Raw genomic sequence first — 13,070 nt, 5'->3', positions numbered from 1 at the left:
GACACCCATGCATCCAACTTACATTCTGGAAAAAGAAGAAGTTAGTCAAAAGGTTTGTCAGAAGCTCTATCGTGGTATGATAGGATCTCTTCTCTATCTGACTGCTACACGTCCTGATATTCTGTTTAGTGTTTGTCTCTATGCCAAATTCTAATCAGATCCTAGAGAATCTCATTTAACAGCTGTTAAAAGAATACTCAGATATCTGAAAGGAACTCCTAACATGAGCCTGATGTATGAGAAAACATCAGAGTATAGACTTTCTGGTTATTATGATGCAGATTACGCAGGCGACAAAATGGAACGTAAAAGTACATCTGGAAAGTGTCAGCTCTTGGGAAAGAATTTGATATCCTGGGCCAGCAAAAGACAATCAACCATCGTGTTGTCCACTGCAGAAGCAGAATATATTTCAGCATCATTATGCACTACTCAGATGCTCTGGATGAAGAATCAACTAGAGGATCTTCAAATCTTTGAGAGTAACATTCCTATCTTCTGTGACAATACTGCTGCCTTATGTTTAAGTAAGAATCCTATTTTGCACTCCAGAGCTAAGCACATAGAAATAAAACATCATTTCATTAGAGACTATGTTCAGAAAGGGGTAGTAATGTTAAAATTTATTGATATAGACCATCAATGGGCTGACATCTTTACCAAACTCCTTGCTGAAGATAGATTCTCCTTTATCTTAAAAAATCTAAACATTCAAAATTGTTCTGAATAAAATGTGCCTCTGAGATAGAAAAATAAGACTCTGATGTAAACAGTTGGATTCTGCATCTGACTCTGATGCTACTACCAGTTAGAAGTCATTTGAGTTAGAAATCTCCAGGAACCAACCCTTTGGTATTCCTAAAGATCAGATAAAGTAACACGTGGAGCATCATGCGTCTGACCTTGGAACTTCTAGACAACTGTCTAGCAGTAATCAAGAAACAGTCTCTTGAGATCTCCTCGAGCAGTGTGCTGATTTTGGGATTAGACATCATTTATGAGCTGTAATCATTCTCCCTCTAACGTGCGTACTTGGTTTTTGTGCTAAACTCATTTTTGTGTGTCGTTTTGCATGCGCCCTAATTTGGATATTTAAACGCTTCATTTCACAATTGCACACTTTTCACTCACAAACACTCCTAACCCTCTCCTTCAATTTTTTTCTCTTTCAAAGGCATTTCTGCAGCGTTACTCAAGTTCTTCAACCTTCATTTCAAGTTCATCAACGATCTTCATGGATTCTCAACAACAGTCTGTGTACAACTTCTCTCAACAGATGAACTCAACTGAGCAAGCTCCAAGTTCAAGTCCCCAGCAGTCACCCGCGTTGTCTCCACTCCCATCTACAAAGAACCCCACATTCTTGATTGTGAGCCTCATATCCATCTTGCAACACCGTTTGAAAAGATGGAAGTGTTGTGTGAAACGTTGGTGGATTTTGACAACATGAGAAGAAATGATGTCGACCTCACTGATGAACTGAAGAAGCAAGGGTGGGAAAACTACTTTTAACGTCTCTATGGCCCAATCTACACAAATCTGGTGAAAGAATTCTGGAGGTTCGCTGACGCTGACGATCACTACATTGTCTCCTATGTTTTGTGAGTCAAGATAGTCATCACAGAAAAATCAATTGCTGCCCTTCTGGGCATGGAGAAGACTGGAGGAAGACACATATACAACATCAATCCTAGGGCAAAGTATATGTCCCATGAGATAAACCCTACAATTTTTCAACAGAATGCTGAAGGCAAGCATTCCAAGAACAAGGAACTACATCAGAACCTCCGGGTATGGATGAAGATCATCTTAGGCACCATCCATCACCGGCCAGCCTCAAACTCCTCAGATTATATCAACACAGACCAGAAATGCATTTTGTACTGCATACACAAGGGTCTGAAGCTCTGCCTTCCTGCACTCCTCTTCAAATATCTCAGAGACTTCGTGAAAGATACCAAAAACAACATGAAGACAAGGAATTACATTCCTCTGGGGAGACTTATATCTGACGTGATGATTGAAAGTGGCCTCGTGGACCATCTGATACAGTTCAGACTCATGGAAGACGTGATGATAGATACTGGAAGACCTCTGAACGCTCGCAATCTGAAGAGCATGGGAATTATTAATCAAGTAAGGGTCAAACCAACTCTGGACACCTCCTGGGAAGCTCTTAAAGATCAGAGGAAGATCCCAAATGGACTCTACCTGTTCTCAAAGATCGACCCTCCAAAGGTAGTCATGTACTACTTAGATGATCTGCGCAAACAAAGAGTAGACATCTCAGATTTCACCTTAGACTGGCTGCCCGAATTTCCTCCAGATTTCATAAAGAGGACACAAGAACCATCTAAGAAGACAAAGCAGGCAAAGAGAGCAAAGCTGGGAGAACCATCTGGATCAAGACCTCCAGTACCTCTGGTTGGATCACCTGGTAAGTCTGTACCTCTCCCTCCTTCTGTAAAAATTAAACCAGTTGTTTCCTCACTCCCTCAACCTTCGCCCATATACACAACCTCTGAAACTCCTCCCTCAACCTCTAGACCATCTAACCAACCTTCTCAAAAATTTAACCTTACCACCACATCTCTACCTGTTTCAAAAGCAGAAATGCTGAACGAAACCACTTCACCCTCCTCATCACCATCTCCACAATCCCCATCGTACTACACCCTCTCATCTGACACTGAACCTTCTGACCCTCACTCTCTAACTTTGGCTCAACTTCAAAACCGTGCTCTGGCCTCTCAACAACCAACACACTCTAGCCCTGAACCAGAAGTTACCTCTCCACCATCCGAGCCAATCCACTATGAACCACAACCATCCCAACCACAACACTCTGAAATAACCCAACCAACTCCTTTCCCTGACCCACAAACTTCCACACTTAACTTAAGCCCCCTACCTCTCCATCCCAAGCCTTTGAACCAGAAACCACTCTTCTGACCCTTGAGGAAGCAATTAAGGGTTTTGCAGAAGTTTCAGTTGACAAGGTCAAGTCTCTGACCATCAACTCTGGCATCAGTGATGATCCCTCCGTTGTAAGGACTCACTGGAACAGAGTAATAAGTTGGATGACTTCTGAAGCCTTTAAGTTGAAAGGCCTCTCTGAACAAGTCCATAATGAGTTCATCAGAGACGCTGAGATCAGACTCCAGGAGCGTCTAGCCAGAGAAGCTGAGGAGCGGGCAAGAAAGGAAGCTGAAGAGAAAGCAAGGCAAGAAGAACTTCAGATGATCAAAGAAGCTGAAACCAAAGCTCTTGCTGATGATGCTGCTGCTGAAGCTGAGGCAAAAGCCAAAGTTGCCGCTGAAGAAGCAGTCCGTCTTGCTGAAGAGTCTGCTGCCAAGGTCAGAAACGATGCACTGACCCAGGGGGAGTCCTCCACCTTCGTCCCTCTGGTCCTGAAGACTCTTGAAGAGCTGCAGAAAGAACAACAGGTAGTTCGAGTCAGACTGGACCAACAGGACTCTGTCAATGTCAACATTCAGAACATGCTGTCCCAGCTGCTCCAGAGGATGCCTCCACCTCCAAACCCTTAGGCACCTAGGACTTTCTTTATTCTTTTTGATTTGCTTGTTGCTTTTATCTACTCTGCTTGTTGCTTTGTGTTTCCATGTTTGCTTTCTGCGTTTCTTGCTTCTGTAAATATTACTTGTCAAATATCAACCTCTTGCTATTATTTTTTGCTAAGTCTTTTTAATTCTGACAAAAAGGGGGAGAACTAAAAACAGCTCTGATGAAAACATCTCTAATTCCTTTCAAACTCTGCAAACATTATGTCTTAAAGATATGCAGGAAAGTAACTAGAAACACAAAAGTCATGGAAGGTCCGGTAAGAACTTCTGAACTCCCATATCTAACTCAGGGGGAGCTCACTATAAATCTGATCTAACACTCTTTTCTTAAAATGTTTCATCTCCAAATTAAATTGTTTTGTCATTATCAAAAAGGGGGAGATTGTAAGAACAAAACTGGTTCTTCAATAGATTTCTAAGATTTTGATGATAACAAAGGATGAAACCAAAAATGGCACTCTAACGAGATTTTTTCTAAGTATGCAGGACTCTGAACATTCATGCAGGACTCTGAACAGTAACGAAGGATTCTGATCTCTTATCAGATACAAACATTTGTCAGATACAAAGTGCTAGAGCATCAGACGCCGGTAAGGAAGAAGTGCGTCCAAGAAGTTTTGATTCTGATCAAAGAAAGACAACAAAAAGAACCAGAAGCTCCAACAAACTACTGGTCGTAGACTTCGATACTTAAGAAAACTAGTACTCTGAGAAGCTCTGATAAATTCAGACGTGATCATCCTCTAAAGAATAACTCTGGTACATCAAGACTCTGATAAAGATTCACAAGTCCAGAAAGCATAACGAAAATGATTCTCACTATGGAAAAGAAGTATTTTAAGAAAGAATTTAAAAGGGAGACAAAATGGTTATAGAAAGAAACACAGAAGTAATGACATTGAATGCTCATCAAAGACCAAGATTCTGTCATCACTCCAACGGTCCTTCTCAACTACTATATAAAGGACAGTTTACCTCACTAGAGAGATGCATCTTAAACGCACAGAAACTTCATTCATATTCTCTCATTTTTCACGAGCTGCTGCTCTTACGTGAAAACTCTTGTTCTAATACTTTTCTGTAATACTTGCTTACTCTTAGAAGCGCTTTACATTACAACTCTATTTTGCTTAAATTATTTTTGTTCCTCAAGGGACTCTGCGTAGTCTGTATACTTGAGAGGGCTAAGAGATCATTCTCTTGGATGATTGGTTGTGTAATCTTTCAAGATTAGTGGATTAAGTCCTTTTTGAAGGCGAAATCACCTTGGTCGGGTGGACTGGAGTAGCTTTGCTTTCTAAGTGAACCAGTATAAAATTTTGTGTGTTCTATTTTTTGAAAAAGCTTTTAATTCCTATAACAATTCAACCCCCCCCCCTTCTTGTTTTTCTCACCTTCATTCCATTCCCACAAGAATATAAGGGCATACATGCTACTCTGCATGCTTGCTTCAGTCCCCTGTGGTCAAGGCTTACCTCTTCCAATACAAGCGTAAGGGTTAATCCTTATCATCATCAATTGGTTAACTTAGGAACCAGGTTCGCCCTACTCAAATCCTGAACCCACCCTGCTCGGATTTGGGACAAGTCACCAATCCACCCTGCTCGGATTGTAACTTGCCTCTTTGATCAACAACAAATGCATAATGAATGCATGTCAGAACACGTCAATGCAAAAACAACATAATGTTTAAAGTCCCCTCCCGATAATAAACAAAGCATGCACTGATCCATCGATAATAGCCCCCCTCCTGATCTATCATCCTACAACAACATACCCATAATTAAACAAATAATTCATGCTCAGACAACAACATACTATCATCACAAATCACAACAATTAACACAACATCATCATTATGTGTGCACACATTCATCATTAATCAAATACTTCATATATTTTGATTAAAATCATGTTTAATCGTTAAGTCAAACTAAGACAACATTTAAACAATAGTTAACAGTGTTTAATAGTACCCAAAACAACCATAAAAGTTGAAGAATGAAAGCCAACAACTTAATATCATCAAAATTATGTATATGTGTCCACTGTAGATTCACGACAGGTTACCCGTTACGGTCGTGGCGCATGTTACCAACCTCAATACTTCAGGACATCACCTAAGTGACTACCGGCTTGGAAAATCAGCTTGGGCAGTTTGACGGGTTACCCGTCACCAGGGTGACACCCGTTAGCACACTATAACCTGCATAATTTGTCTTTTTGAATGGAGTGCAATGCAAAACTCTTATTTCTCAATCCAGGCATACCGAATAGATCCAAAAAGTTTCACACATGTTATATATGCACTAAGAACATCGAATTTAATCAAATCAACGCTTTTAATTCATGGTTTTCATAAAATCATACTATTCCATAAACCTTCAAAATAACAACAATGGTGAATACATGTTAATTCATCAAAACAGAGTTTGTCGTACATTATAGCACATAAATTTCACACCAATCATCATCACATACAACAAATCAATCATCAATAGTAGAATTATGTTAAAAAAACCAATGCCCTATTGGAGGTTAAGTATTCCTCAATTATACCCCTCATGCATATACCCGTTATTGAGATAGTTATCCCATTTACATGGTTATCTTATTAACAATGCAAGAATTCTGATTTTTGATCCTCTAATCCCCTCCAAGCTCTAAGCTTTCTCTTTCCCTTTTCTATCCTCTTCTCTATTTTCAAGTTTCTGGTTATATGTACTGATACAACTCCTTCAAACTAGGTTATGCTTCTAATTTATATCATTAGGATAAATGTTATTATAATTCCAATTCTGGCCCAAACTTTTATTCCCTTTACTCCTTCCTCCATTACACTCCTCATAAATTACACTTTGGCCCCAAACTTTATATTTTCTATTAAATTAAGTAAATATAATAAAATACTATTACTTTAATGATCACAATAAACTCTAATAATTTAATCGAACTCTACTAGCCTCTAACTACTCTCCACACTTCCACCTTGGTTCCTTTCGCCTATCTTAGGTGGAAGTTGTTCGATGAGAACTTGATTAATAGGTGGTGGCACAATTGACGCTGAAGGTGCCCCAAAAAATTCATTAATTCTACCCATCTGATGGGCTAGCTGCTGGTAACTTTGGATTGTGTTTTAAATCAAGGGATGAGACATCGTACATATTTGTTGTGTCAACATGTTCACCGTCTTATGGTTACTCTCATCCATTTTTTGCCTCATAGTCGCTAGAGATCAATCACTAGTTAAGGTTTGCATTATATAAGGACCATATCGAAACCCCTTTATGGTTTCCCCATTCGACTAGGGTTGTTTATGATAGATCCTGACACCAAATGCGGATTGAAGAGTAATGCTATTGTTGTAACATTATCCGCAAACGTCGAAGTGTGACTTTGTAACTCCACAACTTTTAAAGTAGGTCTAGGAGAGGTTGGCACGCTTGTTACCAACGATAAAGTAGCCACCACTACTGGCATCGAGGTAGAATTCGCTACCGGATATAACATGGGGCATGTGACTCCGATATTATTCATTGTACCAATTGTACCAACTGTCATAGTAACCATTAGTTCAGGGTATGGAGCATCGTTTTGGGCACGAGAAGTGTTTTTTGGGTTAACCATTTTTGCTAAGATCCTACCACTCCTCAAATGCATATGACCTCAGACATTGAAAATATTTCAATGATAAAACAAAGTAAATAATATGATAGTGTCTTATAAAAGATTTTTTTTGCACAAAACGCGTCCCACTAGGCGTGCCAATTTGTTTGCAAGTGTTTTTGGCAAACAATCAAAAGTTTGAAAGTATTTAAGATTAACTCGAAAAATCTCGGAAGTATATTTGTGCAAACACGTTTACAAGAAACTATATGTATGATGTGACTATGAACGTTTGCGTGTAGACAATGTAAAAGTAAACATTAAAGACAATAAAGCTTGAAGTAAAGTAAATGAAGTTTAAAGTAAACAACATTAAATAAATGCAGTAAATGACAAGAAAAATGTGTTTCAATTAAGGAAATATAAAAAAGTATAAAGAAAAAAGGACGTAAAATCACATATTACTTACAAATTGTTTCACACTTTGGCTTGGGCGCTCTACTTCTATAGAGAAATTATACAAAATTTGTGACCTCGATTACACTATATGATGCTTTGTATATACTAAAATAAAAATATTTTTTTTTATAGTTTATTCCCAAAGAATTGACACGTCTTCGAATGCATGCAACTCATTCTCCAATGCAATACCACATCGTCAGCACTTTAAAATTGTTGAAAATCATTATCCCATGTTCTCTAACGAATCTTAGTGACTAGTAATTGCATGTTCATGGAAGGCAGTTATTGATAGTTGTCGCACCTCAAAAAGTGAGAACACGACTAAGCGAAGCGCAATCGCACACTCGCAATGATGGACTGAACATAGTCGCCACCGAACTTTATTTATTCCTAAAAAAGGAAAGGGGAAATATCGATAAAACCCAAGAAAGAACGACAATGATATTGGTCTCGCAACCAAATCAGGGTTCGGGAGTCGATTACACAACGGAAAGGTATTAACACCCCTCACGTCTGTTGTACTCAACGGGAACCATTAGGTTAATTGTGCACATATGTGTTAGCTTAGAAATGTTAGACTTCTCAAGTTATTATGAGGGAAAGAATAATATGGTCAAAAGAAAAGTGAATATATTTTTGGATTTTTTCAATGAAGGGGACTAAACCTAAGTTTTTTATTAATGGGCCTGACAAGATTTACAAATCCTGCTCCTAAGTATCTCCGGGTGCACTAGAGAACTCAAGGCTTACGTAGTTCTGGGTAGAAAAATGTTTGTTTGTTGGTCAATTTTAGCGAAAGCTATATTGTATTAATCGACGAGAAACATTATTTTACCCAAAACAGATGAAGAGAGGACGTATACCACACATCGAATGGATTTACAAATCAACAATCGGAAAAAAGTCACTTACCTCAACTCAACAATTATGGACGAAGCATTGCTTTACATCACCTTAAGACAAGACGCCTGTAGCGGTAAATTCATGATCATCAAGCTATTGACAAGCTAGAGATCAAATAACAAGAGTCGCCACCGCACTTTTATTGTTTCCAAAGGAAAAGGGAAAAAAGTACGAACAAAACCCAAAAAGTAAGAAGTTTTCAAATCAAAACTAATAAAATGTCAGAGATTACAGGTAAGGGGGTTGGTTACACAGAGGGAAGGTGTTAGCACCCAAAGTGTCCTAGGTACTCCTAGGGAGCCCTTTTTGTGTGCGTATATACTTGGTATGAAGTGATGTTTACAAACAAATAGAATGGGGGGATGAGAAAAGAATTCATTGATTATATTTTTGTGTTTGACAAGACCTTCGGTCTTGTGCCTACATACCAACATAAAAATGAGGGATCAAAACCTCGTAGTTCGTGATACAAATTCCAAAGTGGATGCATTATTTTAAATAAAAATTAAGTTTGAAAGGCACAAAGGCCTAAAAATGGTTTGAATGAGTTAGTTCTTTTTGTATTTTTGAAAGTTTAAGTCAAGTATAGTTAAGTCTATTTACAAGTTTGATTTAAGAAAAGAAGTTTGAAAATGCAATGACATAAGGCCAAAGTTTCTATCTTTTTGCAAAAGTGGTCAAAGTTTAAAACAAAAGTAGTTCACACAAAGAAGATTTTGAAAAATGGAGGGAGAGATTTTGAAATTAAAGAAATGGGGATAAGATGAAGAGACTATCCTATGTACAAAATTAAAAGTTTAGAGTTGAAAAGATCTGACCAAATGGGTAGCAATCCAATAGACAAGAATGTCAATAGAAACCCAGAATTCCCTTGGACTTTTAGAAACAAGCAACACACAAATGCACAATTATATTATCTTGAAGAGAAATGCATCAAATAAAGATGGCCACATCCAAGCTTATCCATTCCATGATCTTCTCCAAAATAGCCCATGTAACAGATGAATTCCACAAGTCACAAGTTCAAAATAACAACTTCACAATGATCATGTTGCAGATGTACTTAGAGAGGTCTTCAAAGATGTATCAGATGAATTTCAAATTGCAAGCACTTGGTTCTTTAACAAGTTGGCATTGGCTAAGTCCTTTAGCATAGGAAGGTTGCCTAGATTCTAAGTCCATTTGTCCAAGATCAAGCCAACAGTCCACTCAAAAGTTTTTTTTAGGGTTTTTTGTTATTATTATGTACATTAATGGTCAAAGACCACACAAACAAGCAAAGTATACACAAGCAAACTATATCACACAATATGGTCCAAATGGACAAAGTGAAAATTGCATTAACATAAACAATTAGAATGATATGAATAATGGCAAATGAAATAGAGTGCTAAAAGTAAATTGTATTAAAGTAAAAGCTTGAAATTAAAAGTTAGTAGTTAATTGGTTAGAAGTTAGTATTGTTTTGCTTTTGCTTTTCATTTCAAGACATTCTTTGGAGAACACTCAACCCACTTGTCACAACCATGAATACTTGAACCAAAACATCTTCCAAAGGAAGGAAAGAAGGCCAAGTTTCCACATAATACCATGAAAGAGGGGAGACCTACAATCTCACTAACTAGAATGCTTATGTGTTTTATGTCACAAATTTAGCACTATGTTAAGCAATCGTAATTGTACTTATTTAGAAGTCACAACTATTTGAGGTCGGGCAATAGAATTTTGGTGTTAATGCATGTTAGAGACATAGTATAATGGATTATGCTCATGAAACATACCACACACAAAAAGAATATGCAAAAGGTGTGACCTAATCTCATCCATACTCATGTCAATTTTTCAATCAACTAGCATTAGGACTTTGAGATGTCATAGGCCAAATGGAATGAATGAATGAAGAAAGGGAATAAGATGAAGTGGGAGGGGAATGGATCAAAACACAAATTGGTCAAAGGAAGACTTTTAAAAAATTAATATCATCCATTCATTTTGGGAGATGGAATGTACATTCCATCAATCCCCTAAATCCAATGATATTAATTTGACAAAGTCAAATCAACCTTGACCAAGGTCCAACAACAAGAGTCAAACATAAACAAGTCATCACAATTGGTCAACAAATTTATTTGGCATTTATTCAAATTAAAAAATACTAAAGTAGTGCATTTAAATTAAATATGGTTTGTCCAATTCCTAAAATCTCATCAAAACACCAAAGAAATTGCCATGAGATTTATCATAAGTCAAACAAGGTCAAAGGACCTTGGAGAAAAAATTTCATAATTTTTGGACATTTAAAAATATTTTTAAACAATTAAAATCAAATGTAAAATCAATTAATTCATGACAAATATTAATAATGATCCAAAAAATAATTTTAATTTAGAATATGAAAGAGAAAAATATTTGGAATTTTTTGGTGAAAGTCCCATATTTTTGGGATCAATATTGAATTTAATATGAATTATTGAAAATAATGCAATAAAAAATTAAAATTAAAATATCAGAAAAAACGTGGACCACTTAATCTCCCTCATTAATTGAGGTGGCAGATCAAGTGGTCAGAAACACGCGTTCCACCATGCACATGAGTCAGCGCGCCATAACATTGGTATTCAAAAGGAACGATCGTGATTTAAAACAAATTACATGGATCCTGTGGCTGCGAGACATGCCAGTGCATGGCCGGAGCTGTAGCTCCGGTGTTCTTCTCCGGTGGACTTCACCGGACTGGTCCACCTTCAACCATCACCAAAGATAAAAACAAGGACATGATTTCAAAGTAAAAATGGCACTGAGTTCGAATCTGGCCTCAATTCACTCTAACTCCAAGTATATTGAGAGATGCATGGAGTTGAAATTTAGGTACATGAACTGAGTTGCTTCGATTTGGTCTCAAAGCAACTCAATCTTCTTGCCTATATTGGTAGGACTTCAGACAACCAAAGAATCAATAAAACTGAGCAAGAATTTGAGAGAATCGAAGAGATCAAAATTTCTAGAAAATACCTCCAATGGAGGTCTGAATTCAACTGATCTTGATCTTGCTCGTGCTTGTTCTCACTCCAAATGCTTGCAGAAGAAGGATTGAATGCTTATAAGGCCGTGGATTCCTGGAGATTTAAAATTCAAAACAGTGGAAATTCAACCTCAAATTCAAATGAATTTCTTTGGTTTATCCTTTGCAAAGTGAAGGTTAGAGATAACGGATCAAAGATGGCGTGAATGTGTGTTGATTGCTGAGCATTTGAGGCTCTATTTATAGCTGAAACCTATGATATTTGCACACTTGAAATCACTTTCCAAATTTGGTCATTGATGATGCATGGGTTCATGGGCGCGCATAGGCCCATAAAATCATTGCAATAAGTCCACAAATGAATGTTAGGCAGTCTAAATTCAGCTTGGATTGCAAGGCAAGTGTACATTTTGATTTGAAGTTTGATCCTTGCCAAGTGATGACACCATGTTCATGCCATGCGCATCCTATGCATTCCTTGTCCAAAATGAACGAATTTGAGCTCTTTAGAAAGGTGAGATCAAGACGAACAACTTTCATGTTCAACACTTTTTCATTTGGAGCTTAGAAACTGAAGAAATTTGAGGTGGAAGTTTTGAAATTTTTGACATATCAAAATTTTTCTAAGTGTCAAGCCATATGTCTCAACATTCCACCTTGCTTAACTTTTTATATGAGCTTCAAATGAGAAAGGTGTCTTCATCAAAGTTGTAACTCTTTCAATGAAATTCAAAATGGTCACCAATTTCATGTCATTTGGATTTTAAATGATAAAGTTATGCATTTTTGAAGTTTGGAAAAATCACTTGATCAATGGTATAGGTCAAAAGTGACCTATAATGTAACCTCATATCACATGCTCAAAAAAGTTGAATTAGATCCCACAAAAAACATAAAAGTTGAAGTAGACACATTAAATTTAATTGTAAAACTTGGAATTCTTTCATCTCATAAAAAATTAGCAAGTTATGGCCTTGAGAAGTTGACTTTCAAATTAGGGTTTAGACAAAATGACCTATAATGTTTCAACATAGAAAATGATTTTCCAAGCAAAACTAGCTCTAGGTATCAACATGAAAGTTTTTTGTAATTTCATTTAGAGTAAGTTTTCTCTTGGATCATTTTCATATGGTTAAAATTGTAGGAGATAGGGTCTAGGGAGACCCAGTTTTGATCGGATGAATTCATCTGGCCAACCACCATCAACCAACTTGCTAACCTTCAATTCTCTTGACTTTCTAGGCTCATGGTAGATCATATATGAATAATATGATGAATTTTGAAGTGTCCCTTGAGAAATTTGATCAATTGATGAGATAGCTTGTTGGAGAAGTTACTCAAGATACCCAATCAAACTAGGGTTTCAGAGGCAAATCACCCTCAAACTCTTGAATAAAACTTGATCAATATAATATGTAAAGAAAACTGGGACTCATATATAATGCTCATAACCATTATTGGATCAATTCTTGGTTGTGCTCTTTGTTCATGAG

At 37.2% G+C, this 13,070-nt stretch overlaps 1 protein-coding gene across 1 annotated transcript; it reads left to right on the top strand.

The window, feature by feature from the left end:
• Positions 1-2,244: 2,244 nt before the first annotated feature.
• LOC127130585 (vegetative cell wall protein gp1-like) lies at positions 2,245-2,952 on the top strand. Its single transcript, XM_051059565.1, has one exon. It carries the CDS (start codon positions 2,245-2,247, stop codon positions 2,950-2,952), a length of 708 nt encoding a protein of 235 aa, XP_050915522.1.
• The last annotated feature ends 10,118 nt before the right edge of the window (positions 2,953-13,070 follow it).

This window comes from Lathyrus oleraceus, chromosome 3 (assembly GCF_024323335.1).
Source record: "Lathyrus oleraceus cultivar Zhongwan6 chromosome 3, CAAS_Psat_ZW6_1.0, whole genome shotgun sequence".
Taxonomy (NCBI): domain Eukaryota; kingdom Viridiplantae; phylum Streptophyta; class Magnoliopsida; order Fabales; family Fabaceae; genus Lathyrus; species Lathyrus oleraceus.
The sequence above is the reverse complement of the archived record's forward strand: the minus strand, read 5'-3'. Positions and strand labels throughout refer to the sequence as shown.